At 41.3% G+C, this 19,210-nt stretch overlaps 1 protein-coding gene across 1 annotated transcript; it reads right to left on the bottom strand.

Moving 5' to 3' along the window:
• Nucleotides 1-13,115: 13,115 nt before the first annotated feature.
• On the bottom strand, nucleotides 13,116-16,717 carry LOC147512132 (uncharacterized). The gene is made up of 2 exons (XM_086595090.1): nucleotides 14,556-16,717; nucleotides 13,116-13,570 (listed from the first exon to the last, which is right to left on the bottom strand). The coding sequence occupies exon 1, from the start codon at nucleotides 16,596-16,598 to the stop codon at nucleotides 15,387-15,389; it is 1,212 nt and encodes a 403-aa protein (XP_086451216.1). The 5' UTR covers nucleotides 16,599-16,717; the 3' UTR covers nucleotides 13,116-13,570; nucleotides 14,556-15,386.
• Between the last annotated feature and the right edge of the window lie 2,493 nt (nucleotides 16,718-19,210).

Raw genomic sequence — 19,210 nt, 5'->3', positions numbered from 1 at the left:
CCATGTTGTTGTTGTTGTAAGTCTTAAGTATCTTCTGGGCGATCTGGAGTGCGCTAGCCTTGTCATTCAACTTCTCTAACCTTTGTACAAAGTTTTCTAACCTTTGGTTGGTGGTGGTTGTGAGTGTTATGACGGCGTTGTTCTCCACTGCGTATGGAGTGTCATTGTTGGCATTGGAAGTGGCTTGTTCACGCATCGTCTGGTTCTCTTGTTGCAAGGTGAGGAAGGCCTCTTGGAGCGTCTTCATCTGATCTGCCAACATTTGAAGTGAGGGGTCCATGGTGGTTTTTCTGACCAGCTTCATGGGCTTGAGAAAAGAGTGTGTGTTCTTTTCTTAAGAAAACTAACCGGCTGACGGCGCCAATATAGAGGTTTGATGTTCTGGAGGTGAACGACTTGATGTTATGTTTGATAGGGAATGGCTGCACTCTTCTCGGGATTAGAGTTGCCTACGTATCAAGTTTCTTGGGGTAAACCTAAATCAAGCCTTACGTAATTCATCTCTCTCTACTTATAGATGTTTGAGCTAACTTTCCTTATTTACTTCAAGCCGTTATGACGTGTAGATCCACCTTATGTGCTATCTTGATGATTTGCCATTACTCTGATGTTACAAAGTAAATGTCTCCTTGATTGTTGCGTTGACTAAGTTCTAGGATTGTGCTAGTTGATTTGTTTCCATAAATGGCTGTAATTGATGCTGGGGACGACCTGGGTTTGGGTCGTTGGTACATTCTGATGGATAGATACGCGCTGATGGATTGGTATGACCTGGTGGATTGGTACGACCTGGTGTGTGGACACGTGTACTGTAGTGTAGAACGGAGGGTACTTACAACTGTGAAGTAAGCATTCTACAATTTTACAATATTAGATCAAGTTTTAAAGCCATCTTCAGTACTCAAATTTACTCAGGTACAATTTCAAAAGGTACCTCATTTTGGTACTTGATCACAAAGCACTCCACACGCGTTCGACTACCTTAAATGCTCGACAAAGGCTTTTCTTGCTTTATGAATCCCTTTGACACCAAAATTTTAAGAATAAAGCTTCTAGGAATGATTCTCTTCTGGGAACGCACAACTAATCCCCTACTGAAGTTCTTACTAGAAGAAGTAAAACCCATTTTCTTGAGTTCTAATAGTGTCCAGAAGCTTCGAGAGCTGATTTTAGGGTTACCCGCGTGAGTTTATCAGGTAATCTACTGTGAAATTTGAGGTGATGGAATTCTGAGTAGAGAGGAATCTAATTTGTGGTGATTGGTTTCGAAGAGGCAAACAGTCGTGGTGTTGATTCTTGACTTTAGAACAGGTGGTAACTAGATTTCCACAAACAAAACGCTGGGCAGAAAAAGAGTGAAAAATGGAACTTACAGAGTTGAAAAAAGAGTTCCTCAAACCTTGATAAACCAAAAGGGAATACAATCAGCCGAGCGACCTTCAGTTTTCAGGTTCTCTAGTGTGTCCATGTCAAGTGTGTCCGAAAAACAAGAGCAAATCAAACAAAACACTCTCCCAACAATTCAAGAGTTGGCTCAAATTAATGTGGCACCAAATTTGGAAGGGAAGTTTCTGTGAACCAGCGAGTTGCGCCGAATTAATGTGGCAAAGCTTTATTGTAAAACTAGAGAGCTACAGGATAGGCGTTGCTACTGGCGTATCGGAGAAGGCAGTCATGTCCTCATGTTTCAGAATTTAAAGTTTGGTAAATTCTTGAATCGGTCGTTGACTTAAAGAATAGGACATAATTGCCCGTTGAATGTGTCAGAGAAGATTTATTCCACTTCGGACGTGGCCCCCATTTGATGATAGTATGAAATATCTCTAATACCCTTCCACAATATTTATATATGAAGACATTGTATCTCATATGTACGACATTATGTAGTGTTGTAACATTCGTATTTGGATAACCTGAAAATACACGTTTAACTGAACTAAATATGATTGTAAGTACCCTCCGTTCTACACTACGTATACGTGTCCATACATCAGGTCGTTCTCCATCAGCTCGTACCAATCCATCACAGCTTGCCAACAACCCAACACCCAGGTCATCCCTAGCATCAGTTACATCCATTTATGGAAGCAAATCAACTAGCGTAATCCTGGAGCTCAGTCAACGCACCAATCAAGTAGACATTAACTTTGTAACATCAGAGTAATGGCGAATCATCAAGATAGCACACAATGTGGATCTACACATCATAACGGCCTGGAGCAAATAAGGAAGGTCAGCTCAAACATCTATAAGTAGAGAGAGATGAACTACGTAAGGCTTGATTCAAGTTTACCCGAAGAAACTTGTTACGTATGCAACTCTTACCTCAAGAAGAGTGCAGCCATTCCCTATCACACAAATCATCAGGTCCTTGTCCAGTAAACTAACGAACATCTACATTGGTGTCGTCTGCCGGTTCGTTTCCTTAAGAAAAGAACTACGAACTACCACTCTTTTCTCAAGCCCACGAAGTTGGTCAGAAAAACCACCATGGACCCCCCCTCACTTCAAATGTTGGCAGATCAGATGAAGACGCTCCAAGAAGCCTTCCTCACCTTGCAACAAGAGAACCAGACGATGCGGGAACAAGCCACTTCCAACGCCAACAACGGCACTCCAGACGCAATGGAGAACAATGCCGTCATAGCCCTCACCACCACCACAAATAAAAGGTTTGAAGACTTTGAACAAAGATTGGAGAAGTCGAATGACAAGGCCAACGCGCTCAGAAAATCCTCTAGACGTACAAGGCGTCACCATTCACAACTGAAATCAGAGACAAGCAGCCTCCCTCAGAGTTCATCCAACCAAAGTTCCCGCTGTACGACGGGAGCTCATGTCCAGGCCAGCACGTAGCTCGTTTCACCCAAATCCTCACACTATACAGCGCTCTAGAGTACGACTACTTGAAATGCAAACTCTTTCCAACCAGCCTGAAGGACGAAGCTTTGGAATGGTTTTACACACTCACTCCATATTCAATCAGCAACTTCGACAAGCTAGTTGAGTCGTTCGCAGCGGAGTTCGTCCACAATAGGAAAGAAGCAAGCCGACCTGGACTCCCTGTTTCAGCTCAAGCAAGCACATGGCGAGACAATCCGCGCCTTCCTAGGATGTTTCAAAAAGGAACTCCTCTCAATGGAACCAGGCCTAAAAGACAGTTTTGCAACTTCTGCATTCACCAACGCTCTCCTGGATAACTCCGACCTAGCAGGGTCTCTAATGCGAAACAAGCCAGAACACTTAGACGACCTGTACCACATAATAGACAAGTACATCAAGTACAAGGAATTGGTTGGCCCAGCGCAAGGGCAAAGAAGTCCTCGCATTGAGCGACAAACAAGAACCCAAAGAGAGCATCCACTATTCTGGGAGACACAACAAAAACAACAACAAGAGCTCCAGCTCCCACAAACCCTCTTACACAAAGAGAGAATTCTCCAACTTCTCCAGGACACCAAGCCAGATCCTGAAGAAGATATATACATTACCATACTTCAAGCCCAACATCAACAAGATGATTGCCATTCCAGAACGACCATACTGCCATTTCCACAAGCTCCACCACCATGGCACCAATGATTGTTGGAGCCTGAAGCACTACCTCCAAGACTTAGTCGAAGAGGGCAAATTGAAAGAGTTCTTGCCAGACAGCGACCTCAGGCATATCGCTGGATGCCAAGTAACACAAAAGCAGGAGCCACAACCATGAACGAGTTGCCAACAATATAAGCATGGCGAATGGCCCGACGATCTAAATCACCAGGTTGGTCGAGGCATAACAGGAGACAGCACTCCTCCGACCATGATGAGGAAAAGGTAATCAACATGATTACAGACCTCTCCAACGGCGAAACCTCAGGTCGGGAAAAGCGCCGAAGAGTTGGAGCATTTCAAGAAATCTATCACCTCTCCCACAAAGCTGAGGTGATCAATCCCACCAACCCTCAAGCAACAACAACAATTTCATTCACTAAAGAGGATCTAGACAAGGTGTGTTTACCCCCACAATGATGCCCTGGTAGTACACGTCAAAATCAACGGGTGGACAGTCAAAAGAGTCCTCATCGATCCAGGCAGCTCGTGCGACATACTTTTCTATCAAACTTATAAGGACATGCACCTGCCAGACTCGGTGATGATAGAATCAAATGCACCACTCTACGGGTTTAATAGAGACCGCATTGATGCCATTGGAGATGTCATCCTACCAGTCTCTATTGGGGAAAGAGAGGACATGGTAAAAACTTCAACACACTTCAGTGTAATCGATGTCAAGTCATCCTACATGGCCATCCTAGGACTCAGATGGATTCACAAAATCCAAGCAATTTCATCAACATTGCACCAAGTCCTGTGGTTCCCGGACCCCGAGGCATCATGGAGCTCAGAAGCAACCAACTAGAAGCTCACTGATGCAATCACATCAGCATAACGACCTTACCCAAGCCTCAGGTCGTCAAAGACAAAGACGTCCCAAAGAAGAAAGATCCTCAACCATCCAGCCCTCCAGCAACTGCAACAGACAAGCTCAAAGAAAAACAAGCTCAAATAGAACCAGGAGAAAAAGTCAATCTGGGCACAGATGATGACCCAAAGTTTGTTTATGTAGGGGCTAATTTAGACCCCAAGCTCAAGGAGCAACTTGTCAAATTCCTATCTCTCAATAAAGATGTTTTTGCTTGGTCGTATATCGATATGCCAGGAATCGACCCTCGAGTCGTTTGCCACAAGTTAAATGTAGATCCAACTGTCAAGCCTATCAAACAACGACCTAGGAAACTAGCACTCAAATTTCAAAAGGATATCAATGAAGAGATAGAAAAGCTTAAAAATGTGGGATTCATCAGAGAGGTCGAGTATCCGACCTGGCTAGCCAACATTGTAGTCGTTCTAAAGAAGAATAGTCAGGTGCGACTTTGCATAGACTTCACCAACGTCAACAAGCACTGCCCAAAGGATAACTTCCCCCTACCAAAATCGACATACTTCTAGATCAAACATGCGGTCACGAGCTCTTATCGTTTATGGACGCATACAACGGATATAATCAGATACCGCTTGTAGAGGAAGATCAGGAAAATACATCCTTCATAGCCAAGCAAGGAACGTTCTGTTACAACGTCCTACTATTCGGCTTGAAGAACGCCGGTGCGACCTACCAAAGACTGGTCACCAAAATATTCAAAGACTTGTTAGGCAACACCATGGAAATCTACATAGACGACATGGTGGTTAAAAGCGAGAAGGCAGGCGATCACATTTCTCACCTACAAGAAGCATTTGAAAGGTTACACCAAAACAAGATGAAGCTCAACCCAGCCAAATGCGTATTCGGAGTAGCCTCAGGGAAGTTCTTAGGTTACCTCGTTTCACAAAGACGCATTGAAGCAAACCCATAACAGATACGAGCTCTCCTTGACATACCAGAGCCAACTACAAAGCAACAAATCTACAAGTTATCTGGAATGGTTTCAGCCCTCAACAGATTCATCTCATGGGCATCTGATAAGTGCAGACCATTCCTGCAAATACTCAAAAAAGGCAGAACATTCACATGGACAAACGAATGCCAAAAAGCTTTCAACGACCTGAAAGCTTATTTATCAACTCCACCCGTCCTGTCCAAACCAGAAGAAGGAGAAACGTTGGGACTTTATCTTGCAACTACCAACTTTGCAATCAGCTCGGTCCTCTTTCACGAAAATGAGGGAATCAAAAAGCATGTCTACTTCACAAGCAAGACATTGGCCGATGCAGAGAAACATTACTCCGCAATGGAGAAAACAATGTTGTCTCTGTTATACTCAACTCGGAAATTCGGCCTTACTTTCAGGCCCACAACATTAAGGTGATAAGCGATGTACCCATCAAGCCAGTTTTGAGTTCCAACAACAAAACGGCTCGAATGGCCAAATGGGCTGAAGAGCTCGAAGAGCACCACATCGAGTTCATTCCCAGAACGTCTCGCAAAGGATAAGTCGTTGTTGACTTCCTCGCGGATTTCCCCGGTGAAGACGTCAACTGGAAACCCGAGCCCATCACTTCACTTCATCAACCAGCGACCCCAAACACATAGCACCTCCACGTAGATGGAGGGTGCAACAACAACGGCAGTGGATTGTGGGCTGTGGGCTGTGTTAACTTCACCAGAAGGCACCCAGCTACAAAAATCAATCAGGATTGATTTCGCAACGTCCAATAATGAAGCGGAGTACGAAGCATTGATCACAGGCCTCCGCATGGCACAACAACTACAAGTCCCAAAGCTTAAAGCTTACAGCGACTCACATCTAATAGTCAAGAAAATTACCAAGGAATATGTCACGAATGAAGCAAACCTTGCAAAGTACGCTCAGGTCATCAGTAACCACATCAGATCTTTCAAAACATTCTCATTAGAGCATATTCCCAGGGAAAATAACAGACATGCAAACAGTCTAGCTTTCTTAGCCTCAAAGACACAAAAGGTTTGCCCCAGTACAATCTACATTGACATTTTAGATAGGCCCACCTACCAACAAGAAAGCGTCAACAGCCTCACAGATTTCCAGTCCTCATCCGAAGAAGAGATCAGTTAATCTTTGATAGGCCTATTTGTCAAGTTCATCTTACATGGCAAGCTCCCATCAGAGACAAAGAATGCTTGTGCCAAACAATTTTGAGCTCCCAGATACATCGTGATTAGCAGACGCTTGTTCCGTAAATCCACAGGTGGACCCTCACCTCAGATGAATCACTCCACGCGGAGGCCAACTCATCTTCGACGAAATTCATAAAGGCGAATGTGGCAACCATGCAGGAGCAAGATCCTTGACACATAAAGCAATAGCCCAAAGTTACTACTGGCCAGGCATGCATATCGAAGCAAAAATGTACATTCTCAAATGCCACCAATGTCAAACATTTGCATCCACATATTACTTCAACATGGGTCAACGCCGAGAGCCGCTGGGCCTTTCCACATGTGGGGGATAGACATCATGGGACCATTCATCCCACAAAAAGAAAACAGGACTCAAATACGTCCTAGCAGCCACAGATTACTTCACCAAATGGGTAGAAGCAATCCCTTTAGTTCAAGTCAAAGAAGTCCAAGTCATCAACTTCATATGGACCAATATCATCACAAGATTTGGTCTCCCCCACACCCTTGTCAGGGACAACGGAACTCAATTTGCTGGCTCGCAAGTCAAAGCATTTCTACACCTAGATATGCACAAAGCAATGGCCAAGTAGAAGCTACCAACAAAGCAATCAAGGAGAATCGCCAAAAGAAATTGGAAAGCAAGAAAAGCCAATGGCCGGAACAACTCGAGAACATTCTATGGGCATACAGAACAACAGCAAGAGCTGGTACTAATGAATCTCATTTCACACTTTGCTTCAGAATAGAAGCAATCATACCATCAGAGCTCACAATCACAACCACACATTTTGACATCGTCGAATTAGGAGAAAATGACAGCATCTTGGCAAAAGAGGTCGATCTCCTAGAAGAACGAAGGGAAACAGTTGCAATATCCTTAGCTCGGTACCACCAAACAATCCAACGATCTTACAACAAGAAGGTCATCCCAAGATCTTTTCAAGATGGCGACCTAGTTCTCAAAAAGATACTTGCGCCTGTCAAGCTCGACCCAACATGGGAAGACCCCTACATTGTTGACAAAGTCGTTGGAAATGGGGCATACTGGATCAAAACTCAGCTCGGTGATATGTTTCCCCGACCTTGGAATACAGCTCTCCTCAAGCGATTTTATCAATAAGTTTTTTCAGATATATCATTCGATATGAATAAATTTTCATCAACATTTAGAGTAAATATGTCATCTTTTGCTTTACATGAGTACCAGGCATCTTGCACTACGGCAACCTGACCTCGGATATCACAATGTCAGGTCGTACATCAAAGATGGAGTCAAGAATGACTCAACTACAACAACCACGTAGTGGTTAATTATCAATCAATTCAACCCAAGGTCCCCCCAAAAGGACCCTAAATCAACTCAACACCAACGCCAGGGTTGAGTATGATTCAATTGTAATTGCCACTTCAAAGGCCAATTATCAGACAAATATAATCCAGGGGTCCTCCAAAAGGACCCGAAGCCAGCTTACGACCTCGACATGGTTTAAGTTAGACTCAACTATAATGGCCGTTCAAAGGCTACTTATATCAATAAGAAGTTCCCCCAAGAAGGAACGACTTAGCTCACACACCTAAGGGCATGAGAAAGCCCAGGTGTCAACTACACAAATATATCAGGTCATACACAAATGCTCTACAACCTGTTACAACCAGACGACCTATCAAAACCCCCCAGTTCATCAATTCAGAACACAGGTCGTCATACAACAAATCAAAAACAGCAAAAGCGATCATCTGCATGCAAACATCAAGCACAATCTCAGCAAGTAAGTAATTTAAATATTGCTACTTAAATACAAATTTGGATAGATACTAGAGGCCCCTAGGTTATCCCGGGAAACCGACCTCAGTATCCCCATCATCAAAAATATAGTTTATCAGTAGCAAAAACACAAATGTCTAAATATTGTTGAAAGCACCTGCAAACAAAGAAAAACACAAACCAGAGAAGCTCAATACTACACAACATGGGAAACTTGCTCTACATTCAAAGGATCCAACTCGCAACCCTCTACAGCAGCAGAGCTGCTAGCCGGATCATCAACCACTTTCAACGCATCTACGACAACATCATCAGGAGAGGCAACTGGAATAGCACCTAGGTTGGAGGGCAGATCAAATAGTCTACTAGCATCTGCAGCGGAACTTTCACCAGTTACCATTGCAGCCCCACTTTCGACAGATTTCTTCAGGGCGTTGTACTTACGATCCAGCTCTATAAAATCATCTATCAGAACGTACTCAACCCCACTCTCCACCAAATCAACCAGGTTATTGTACTCATCCTGAGCTTTTTCAGCAACGACCTGTGCCTTTCTGAACTCACCAACCCAGTGCTGAGTCTCTAGCTTTGAAGCATTAAGAGCAGGTCACAACAAGGCCACATTCCCAGCCTGATCATGCACCTAAGCCCTCAGCCCTCTCCACCTGTTGCATAGCCACTAGCTTGTCATAGGCCTCCTTGGCGGCATCCAGCTCTTTTTTGTATAGGTCGGAGATGGTTGCCATATCCCTCAACTTCCTGTACATGGCCATAATCTAACAAACAACAAAATAAGTTAGATTAGCAATACTTACAGAGCATAAAGAAAACAAGCTCAAATCAGTAGAGCACTCACAAAGCACAGTGACCGGTCCATCTTTTTCAGGTGCGCATCCAAGTCTTTCCCATAATCCAACTTACGCCTATCTCTATCAAGAGCAATGCTCTCCAGCAACCCTCCAACCACCAGCGTGGACTTAAAACTACAGTCCCCATTCTTCATAAACTTCCTCAGCCCACTCGCAAGGTCATCATACATGACAAGCCTACTCAGAATGTCATCTCCACTCTTGTCACCTGGGGCCACACTCCCCGACCCCTGACATTTTTGGGCAGCTGGCTCAGCATCCCCAACTTTCTTCTTACCACGTGCCTCAGCCACCCCAGCATCAACAGCCAAATCACTCAAGTTCATCTTCTTCAAAGGTACCCGACCTGAAGAAGTATGACCTTCACAAGCACCAGGTCGTTCTTCAGACTCAGTACGGGACCTCTTCACCCCCTCCATCTCAACCACTTCAGAGCGCCTCTTCAGATTAGGCCTCCGGAACGAAGTGGGAGCATCACCACTTCCACCAGCACTTCCATCAGCATTTCCACTAGCACTACCAGCAGCACTTCCACAACCAACCTCAGAGCGTTTGGATACAGAACGTTCACCATCACCCACCTCAGAGCGTTTGGATGCAGAACGGCTTTCAGCAGCTCCTCCAGCCATCCTCATTGAAGTAGAACGGCTATCAGTAGCCCCTCCAGCCATTCTCATTCCAGAAACAGGTGCCTTCCTTTGGCTCTCCCTCTCCATTGTAGGATCCGAGCTAGAATCAAAGATATCAGCAACAACCTTGCGAGCCCTTTTCTTTTGCTCCAATTTTTTACAGTTGATTTTCTCTCCTCCACGTCTCTTAAAATAATGCGCAACCTCCCCCAACAAAGCTCGTTTCTCCTCCAAGCTCAAACAAGCAAACCTTTCTATAGCACCGCCTCCGAAGACGATCAAGAATATTAACCTCGACAAACAAAACAAATAAGTCTAAGCGCCCAAAGTATAAATAACATACACACAAGATTACCACCTAGAACAAACGACCAACCAACCATCCAACTGCACAACACGAAAGTGTTCAACTCCCAACCGGAAGGACAATATCTACCCATTAACTAACAGCGGCCTACGCCCCAATTCTCATTACTCACTCCCACAATAACAGGAGACTTCCCCTTCTCGACCTGAAAACTAAAGTTCAGAGCAACCGACATCTACACAGTGAAATGCTCCAACACATCTGATAAGCAGATATTATAGCCCCTCTCATTCAACAAATCCAACACATGAAAAATCCTCCAACTGTTCCCTACGAACTGACAAGGGGCTTTTCCCAAAAAATTCAACACCTCCACAGTAATACGGGAAAAAGGCAACCTCATCCCAGCCTTCAATTGCCCATAACAAACCACTGCTCCTCCACCCCAAGGAACGTAGTCGCTACTATACAAGTTCCTCTCCCTACTCAGGTCGTACATGGCCAGGTCGACCTCCACCCATCCAAACTCCTCCCTCAAAGAAGCATAACAATCCTCCGACCTAGGCCTCCTCGAATCATCAGCCATCGTCTCCAACGATGAAGACGATGAAGCCTCATCACCACTACAAACCCTATCTTCAACATCTTCAGCACTTACTGTTCTCTCTCTCCACTCATCTATCTCAACTTCACCACTTAAACTATCACTGCTCATAGACATTATGAAAACAAAAATAAACAAAGATCAAGTTTTTTGTTCAGAGAACGCACCTGGAAAACGAAAGAACAAGAAAAGTTGTTGAGTGTTTCTTTTTCTCTCTGCTTTTTTCTTCGTTGAACTGGTAGAATGAAAACACAAATGACCTTTCCCACAACAAAACCCTTTGACAGTGCAAACCTCGAGAGAATACAAAACATTTTGTGTTCCTATATAACACAATCATTCATCGCCCACAAATTTCCGTGATTTCAGGCCCACGAATCCAGCCCAACAGTTCCCGCACATTTTTCAAAAACCAAAAGCCCTACTAGCTGTCCGACACGTGTTTTGAGAAAACTTTATTTTACCTTTTCTTTTTACATCACAGTTGTCCAAAGAACGGATCAAATAAAAAGGGTTGTGTAAGTACCCTCCGTTCTACACTACGTATATGTGTCCATACATCAGGTCGTTCTCCATCACTTCATTAATCCATCCATCCTTTGCCAACGACCCAACACCCAGGTCGTCCCTAGCATCAGTTACATCCATTTATGGAAGCAAATCAACTAGCGCAATCCTGTAGCTCAGTCAATGCACCAATCAAGTAGACATTAACTTTGTAACATCAGAGTAATGACGAATCATCAAGATAGCACACAATATAGATCTACATATCATAATGGCCTGAAGCAAATAAGGAAGGTCAGCTCAAACATCTATAAGTAGAAAGAGATGAATTACGTAAGGTTTGATTCAAGTTTACCCGAAGAAACTTGATACGTAGGCAACTCTTACCCCAAGAAGAGTGCAGTCATTCCCTATCACACAAATCATTTGGTCGTTGTCTAGTAAACTAATGAACATCTACAATGATCATAGTAAGACATTGTAGCTCACTTGTACGACATGATATGCGTGGTGCTATTAAATTTGTATTTAGATAACCTAAAAATACACGCTTAATATGGTTTTCATCCCTATTGCCACTACTATTTCAGGTCTTTTTCCAATAATCCAATACTCATCAAATGTTCCCATCTCTACATAACTTTTCCACCAAAAGTTGGTTTTCATTCTCGAATAATTCGTATTTGGATAACCTGAAAATACACCAACTGAACTAAATATGATCATAGTAAGACATTGTATCTCACATGTACGACATTATGTAGTGATGTTAAATAACACGTTTAACTGAACTAAATATGATCATAGTAAGACATTGTATCTCACTTATACGACATTATGTGGTGCTATTAAATTCGTCTCATTCTAACTATTTGAGAGCTCTTTTTTCTTAACTTTTTAAATTTTCATTACTATTGTAGAAATTTATTCTTAAAACAAATATAAAAACAACATAACAAGGAATTAATAAGACATTATATTGGATAATAGTGTATAGGTGGAGGAATAACTCACCAAGCACATAAGTACTTGTCATCACACCAAACACAAACATTAAATGACAGATAATCTACAAATCAAGTTCATAGTAACCAATCTCATCCAAACGACATTTTTTTGATGAATTCCATGACCTCATCAAAATGAAGATCTGCGAAAGAGAAGTGTTAGAGTGAGAGGATTAAAACTAAATTGTTGTTTTTAGGTTTTTTTTTTATTGAAAGATTAGAGAGGTGGGAGAGAGTAGTGATGAGAAAGAGAGAAAGAAAAGTGGGAGAGAGTATTGGCGAGAAAGAAAAGAAAAAAAAATAAAAGGGTATAAATATAACAAAACGTTTGCTTTTTGTGGGGGTCACGTCCGCAGTTGGAATAAAATTTCTCTACCCACTTTCAACGGGCTACTATGTCCTAATTTTAAAGTCAACGTCTGATTCAGTCATTTACCGTTTAAAGTTCCATGGGTACAAGTCAATGGGAAACCAAGAATTTAGCAAGATTGGATTACTGTACAAGACTCAGTGGCTGATCTCAAGACAAGGACCACTAAGATGGGACAAGCAGAAGCTTTCATCTATGTTTCTCTAGTAAGCATCTGCTATGCAATTACTAAATCCCAGTTTTAATAGAACAAAGAGAAATCACGTCCCAGTTATTACTTTGATTGATAATGTCGCCGTTAGATATGATAATTCTCTCAAAACAAGGAGCCAAAGTTGGAGTGTTTGAATTTGTTTACTCGTTCTAACTGTAATCACATCATACGAGTTTCGCTTATGAGATTCAACAAAGTTCAAACTCCTCAATTCTATTATTTGTCACTGCAACAACACTAGGCTCCTTTCAAATTACAATATTTAGAACCTTACTATCTTGAAACACATTTTGGTGACTATCACAACAAAATCACTGTTCTTAAATCCTTGAACGAGATCAGTAGCAGCTTGTCTATGCTGCTATCCAAATAAAAGAATATCCACTTTCCTGACTTCAGAGTTCAGAGTTCAGACACTCGATGCATCTCTTTTAGAAATCAAAGCTTCTTGCTTGCAAAGGCCAAATGTGTCTACCATAACCAGATTACAGTTTTTCTTTTAAAACTTTGCATTCACTGATCCACACCTTCCACAGTTCCACTGCATAAGACCAGTGTTATCCAACAAAACAATCTTGAGCGACAACTTTGTTCTTTTTGCATCCTTCCACTTGAGTAGGAAACAGCATAGGCAAGTTTGAACATAGCTCTGCAAATCCACAGTGAAGGAGATTAATGTGGAGTGCCAAGTGGTACTAAATCTTTTAGAGAAAAAGAGTTACTGAGCTCCTTTATTGTAGGAGAAAAGTTCATCATCAACAACATTACTCCAAAAAAAAACAATAATTAGGTAAATTCTCAGATGGCTGTCACTACTCACCAATTCTTCTGGGAATGAAGACTAGGATAAAGTTGAAGTACAAAGCAAGGTAAAAACATATTCAACTGTGAATACCTCAAGGAGTTTTGCATATGTACATGCGTCAGGAAATGTACAAATAAAAGGAAAGTTCATTCTTCCTAAAAGATTTCTACTCCTTCAGTTGATAAACGAGAAGATCTCTTTCCGGCAGGTAGGCAGGCATGTATTGGCATGTGAGTTCAACTTCAGGGCCTCAATCTTAGAGGATTTAATTAGAGAAGTTGAAGCCAAAGAAAAGGACTGAAAAGTCCAATGCACTAAAAGGTGTTCTAATCATAGGCCAATTAGCCAAGTTTACTCAACCTTAGCATAAATTGGAGTTCAAATAAACAGGAGGCATCTCAAGTCATTGCAATGTTTGCACGAACGATCTGTGTTCGTCAGAGCCTTCTTGTAAAATAGTGAAGCTTCATAATTGTGTTATAAAGTAACACAGAAGCATCAAAGTGCTTTGATAACCAGCTCTGAGAAGTCGACTTTGAATAACTCCACGGTTATGTACAATGGGAGTTTGTAGATCTATCGACAATACAATAGCTATTTCTGTTATGAACTTATGATAACGCTTCAAATAAATGTAGTATGTGCTCAAGATGATTGAGCTTTAAGAGTTATAACTGATGGATGAAACATAGAGAAAGAACATACAAGCTGTCAGAAAAAAGCAGAATCAAAGATTTAGTACTGCAGATTAACTTAACATTTTCTTCCAATACCATTTACTCCATATTTAAAAACCAAACCAAATACTTGAAAATGAGTTGAAAAATACCTATGACAAGTCGATCTAAGTACTCTCCACCATGAACGTTCAAAAATTGCACTTTGAGATATAAATATATAATGGAATCGCAAGCTTAGATAACCAAGTATGTCGAACAGAGAAGTATTGATCTTTCACTAAGTGTAGAGTACGTACTCTAGTATTTTTCAATCCCAGGTCCATCCTTCGACCAAGCTACAAATTCTTTACTTGTTTACTTTGGTACAACTTCAAGAGTTCGGTTACCTCATTCTCATATTTGATCACAAACCTCTCCAAGAACACTTTCAACTACAATTAATGCTTTACCCACGCTAATCTTGCTTATCCAGCCCTTTGACATAAGAGTTTGAAGAACATAGCATCTGCTATGATTCTCTTTTCCACACAGTGTTAATACACTTGTGTTCTTGGAAATATCACTGCAGCCCCTGTTCAGGGTATTCAACTATTTACGAAGAAATCCATTTCTGAATTGATCTTCTTCATTGAAGCACCATGATCGTGAAAATCAGTTCATTGGCTATTTGGATTTGAGAGACAAAACTGAAAATGGCCGAAATCATGAGAAACTACTACATATACACACAAGCTGACAGACAAAGCACAGAATGGTAGACTTCTACAAGTTGTTTACAGTTCAGAAACTCGCTTCTTAGAGCGATGCACATAATTAAATAGAATATTACAAAAATGAGATAATAATACCTCTGACAAGTTAGCAAGGAGCATCCATCCAAGGAAATAGCATTCTAATAGAAACATATCATTGAACCATGTGTTTATGGAACCAAGCAATTACTGTCAAACTGAAAAAGTGTTGATATTTGAAGTAGCAATCTACAATTCCTCAATCTTAGAACCTTCTTTGGAAGAAGTCTTGGAACCTTGAGTACCCAACTCAATGTGGTACTCCTCCAAGAGTGTGGGTTCCTCGTGATGAAACTTGATCACAAACTTTTTCAAGAACACATCTTCTGCTACTTGTAATGCATAGCCAACAGGAGTCTTACTTATCAGACCCTTTGAGAGTAGAATTTGAAGAACATAACATCTAGGAATGACTCTCTTTTCCAGGCTGTAACTGATAGCACGTGGGTACCTGGAAAAATCATCTGGAGTCCAATTAAGTGTATTCATGAAGAAATCCAGTACTAAATTGATCTTCTTCACTGACATGGACATAATGGAGGGATGCTTCTTGAACATGGAAAGAACCTCATCTTCTGAGAAACCAAAACTCCTATAAGCCTCCAACTTCGTGTCCCACAGAGGCTTCTTCATCCCCCATAGCACACTTAATCCGTTAATGTACGCCTTACTTGAAGGAGTAAAACCCATTTTCGTAAGTTGTAATACCATCTCACTTAACTTGTTGGGTCCATATGATAGAGTTTGAGGGTTCTTCATCATCAACTTCAAGATGTTGGATTTGGGCATGCCATGATCTAGCAGGATTGCTATGTTTGTTCCCATACTGCCTTGAACATTACCGAGCCACTTTAAACGGTTAAGAATGACAGCAACATCACTGTCTGTTGCCCCAAAATTTCTAAGGAAATTGATGGAAGGGACTATATGCTTCTCTACGCTTGCCATCAAAAATATCGGGTCCTTAGAGAGGAGTTTACCAAGATTGGGTCCTGAAATGCCAATGTTATTGAAATATTGAAGCTTTGGTTTCAAGGTTTTGTCTGGAGAGGCTCGGAGAACTAGAGGGTGGGCAGAGACGAGTTTTGAGATGTGGGCATCAGTGAAACCATAGGATTTGAAGAGGGAGACAACTGAGTCAGGTTGAGTGGTGCATTTGTTGAGAACAATTCTTTTGGAAGCTCTGAGAGCTGATTCTGGGGATAAGCCACATGAGTTTGTTAGGTAATCTACTGTCAAATTTGGGTTTGAGATGACGGAGTTTTGAGTGGATAAGAACCTAATGAGTAGTGGTGATAGGTTATGAAGAACCAAATTGTGGTGGTGGTGAAATTGGATTACTGAACTAGGCACACTTCTGACTCTCCTAATTAGATTTCTAGAAACAAAATGATAAAACATATTTCAGATAAAAGAAAGTATTAATTGGAACTTACAGATTGGTCAAAATGAGTGGATCAGTGGGACGAACGGTGAAACCCTAACGAGTAATTTGAATCTGTGAACATGAATCTAACTCGACTGGGCCCTAAATCAATTGTATGGTTTACAAACTTTAGGTTGGGCCCAAAGTTTAACCACTTGGAGTGGGGGCAATGGCCAATGTCCAGGAGTCCAGACACTGTTGGTTTGACTCGTATTTGGCTGCAAATGAAACTACAGGGTACGGTGTTATTGATTTTGTATACTTGTCACTGGATGATGATTTTAGCTCACTTGTCTAGAACACGAGTCTTGTAAACGTTATCACCTAGCTGACGGGCGACTGTGGGGACTGGGGGCAATGGTTCTAAGGAAATTAATATGCTACTCCAAACTTCTCGACAAGAAATTTGTTTCTTTGGAGAAGAGTTTACGGGTCCTGAAATGCCAATATACTATTGTAATTATCAAGCTTGGGTTTTAATCTTTTCTCGGGAGAGGCTAGGAGAAGTTGTGGTTCGGTCGCGATGATTTTTGAAATGTGGGGTTGGGTAATACCGAAGGATAAAGAGAGAGAGAACTGAGTCAGGTTTAATTTACTTGTCAGGTAATCTAGTGTGGAACCTGGGTTTGAGGTGTTGAAAGTTCCAGTTAGTGGAATCTAAAGAGTGGTGATTGGTTAGGAAGAAGCAAATAATAATCATGTAATTGGGATTCTTAACAACAGCTCGATCTGACTAATAATTTTTAGACTTGTACAAACTACAAACAAAACGATGGAACATGTTGTACAAAAAACGAGTTAATGGAATTTAGATTAAACGGAACTTACAGACTATTAAGACACTCTCTCGTTCTTCGAGAAAGATTATAAAGAGTCAGACAGAAACCCGGAGATGGACTGGGATCTGAATGCCTGATATCGATATTTTTCCCGATATATTTCGAAACATATTTCCATTTAGGTTTTTTAAGGCATCATAACGCGCTAATCACAAAGGTACTTTCACGAACTTTGTAGTTTGTAGTACGAATTCAAGTAGTGTTCGGAAAACAATATGCGTGGTGCTCACTCATTGTCGTCCCATAAATACGGTTTTCTCTCTCCTTACATATTAAATTAGAAACTCCAATTTGCTAGCAACAATACACTTGCGCCCCACTCAAAAAACTTTTGGTTTCATAATTCATCAAGAACAACGTTAGCTTTTAATTAATCTTCTGAATACCTGGGTTCAATTAATATATTTCTTCTGGTCTCTCCAAATTTTTATTGATTGTATAGAGAAAAGGAAAAAAAAAAAAAAACATCATGTCTACTGCTCACCTGCCCGTTGAGCATTATAGGCAATATAGGGTAAAGGTTGTAAAATATGGCGCTGGTTGGCGCGAAGAGGATCCTGTGGAGAACGCGAATGATTCATGTGTGATCATCAAAGTGAGCATAACCAAAGTAGACCAATGCACTACCATTGATGATCGTCAAATAGGCCTTGGATTGGTCCAGGGCCCTTTTGATACATATTCAGAGAGACTCCGATTCAGCTTCTTGCGCAAAACGAATGTTGCTCAACACATTCCTCATCTCGGCTCTGTTCTTCAGTCTTATCCCATTGAGGTATTTTTCGAAACCCAGAAATATATATCATGGATTTGTGAAAAAGCTGCAGACGCTGTTGAGGGAATAAAACCTAGGGAACTTGGCATTGACATTCAAATAGAAGTTACAAGGACATTAGTATGTGACGAGCAACATTATCAGCTTCAGCAGTCTCTTTTGGAATTGATTGATGAAGCCAATGGAAACAAACTAGTACCCGCAGCGCCATCTTTTGTTAAAGCATTGAAGACCAAAAAGTTTGACAAAAGAGACTCAAAAATAGACCAATGCGCAGTTTGCTTCGATGAGTATTTGATGGGAGTCTACGTTACAGTAATGCCTTGCTCCCATACGTATCATAGGCACTGCATTGAGCCCTGGTTAAAGAAGACAAATACTTGTCCTTTATGTCGCCAACAGATACCAACTTAACTCTCTTAATTAGTTTTCCGTGAATCACTGAATCATTGGACAACCATTCCGTGCTTTCACACAAGGATTCTGTGAACCCTATTTCACATATACATGGGTGATTTTTTATCGTAATGTTCCTGTGAACCGTATTAGTTTTTGACTACCGAGCATAATGGAAATCTTGCAAGCTTCCAATGTAAAAGTCTGTCTTGGTTCGCTTAATTGAATTCTTTTGTTATAAGTTGTAAGGTGAATAGTTCTGAGGTGTACCAAACAAAAATTCAGTTTTGTGATTGTCTGGTTCTTGGCTTTTGATGAATCTAAAGGGCAAAATAGTTTAAATTGTGAAAACAGTATTGAATTGCATAAATAGCTGTTGTTCAAAGTCCTTGAGTAATTTTTCTATTTGTCATAGAAAGTTCGTAGATATTTAAATCAAGTGAGACGATATGGGTTTCTTGTGTTAACACTTAACAATAAGAAAAGTATGAACTGAACAGAGTTTTGAGGTGAGGTTGGATGTGTATGTTCTTGAATTCAGTCCTTTATTTTCTGTTACCATTCCGAGTAACTGACG

Source organism: Coptis chinensis, chromosome 3 (genome assembly GCF_015680905.1).
Source record: "Coptis chinensis isolate HL-2020 chromosome 3, ASM1568090v1, whole genome shotgun sequence".
Taxonomy (NCBI): domain Eukaryota; kingdom Viridiplantae; phylum Streptophyta; class Magnoliopsida; order Ranunculales; family Ranunculaceae; genus Coptis; species Coptis chinensis.
Note: the sequence above shows the minus strand (reverse complement) of the source record. Positions and strands in the feature narration are given on the sequence as shown.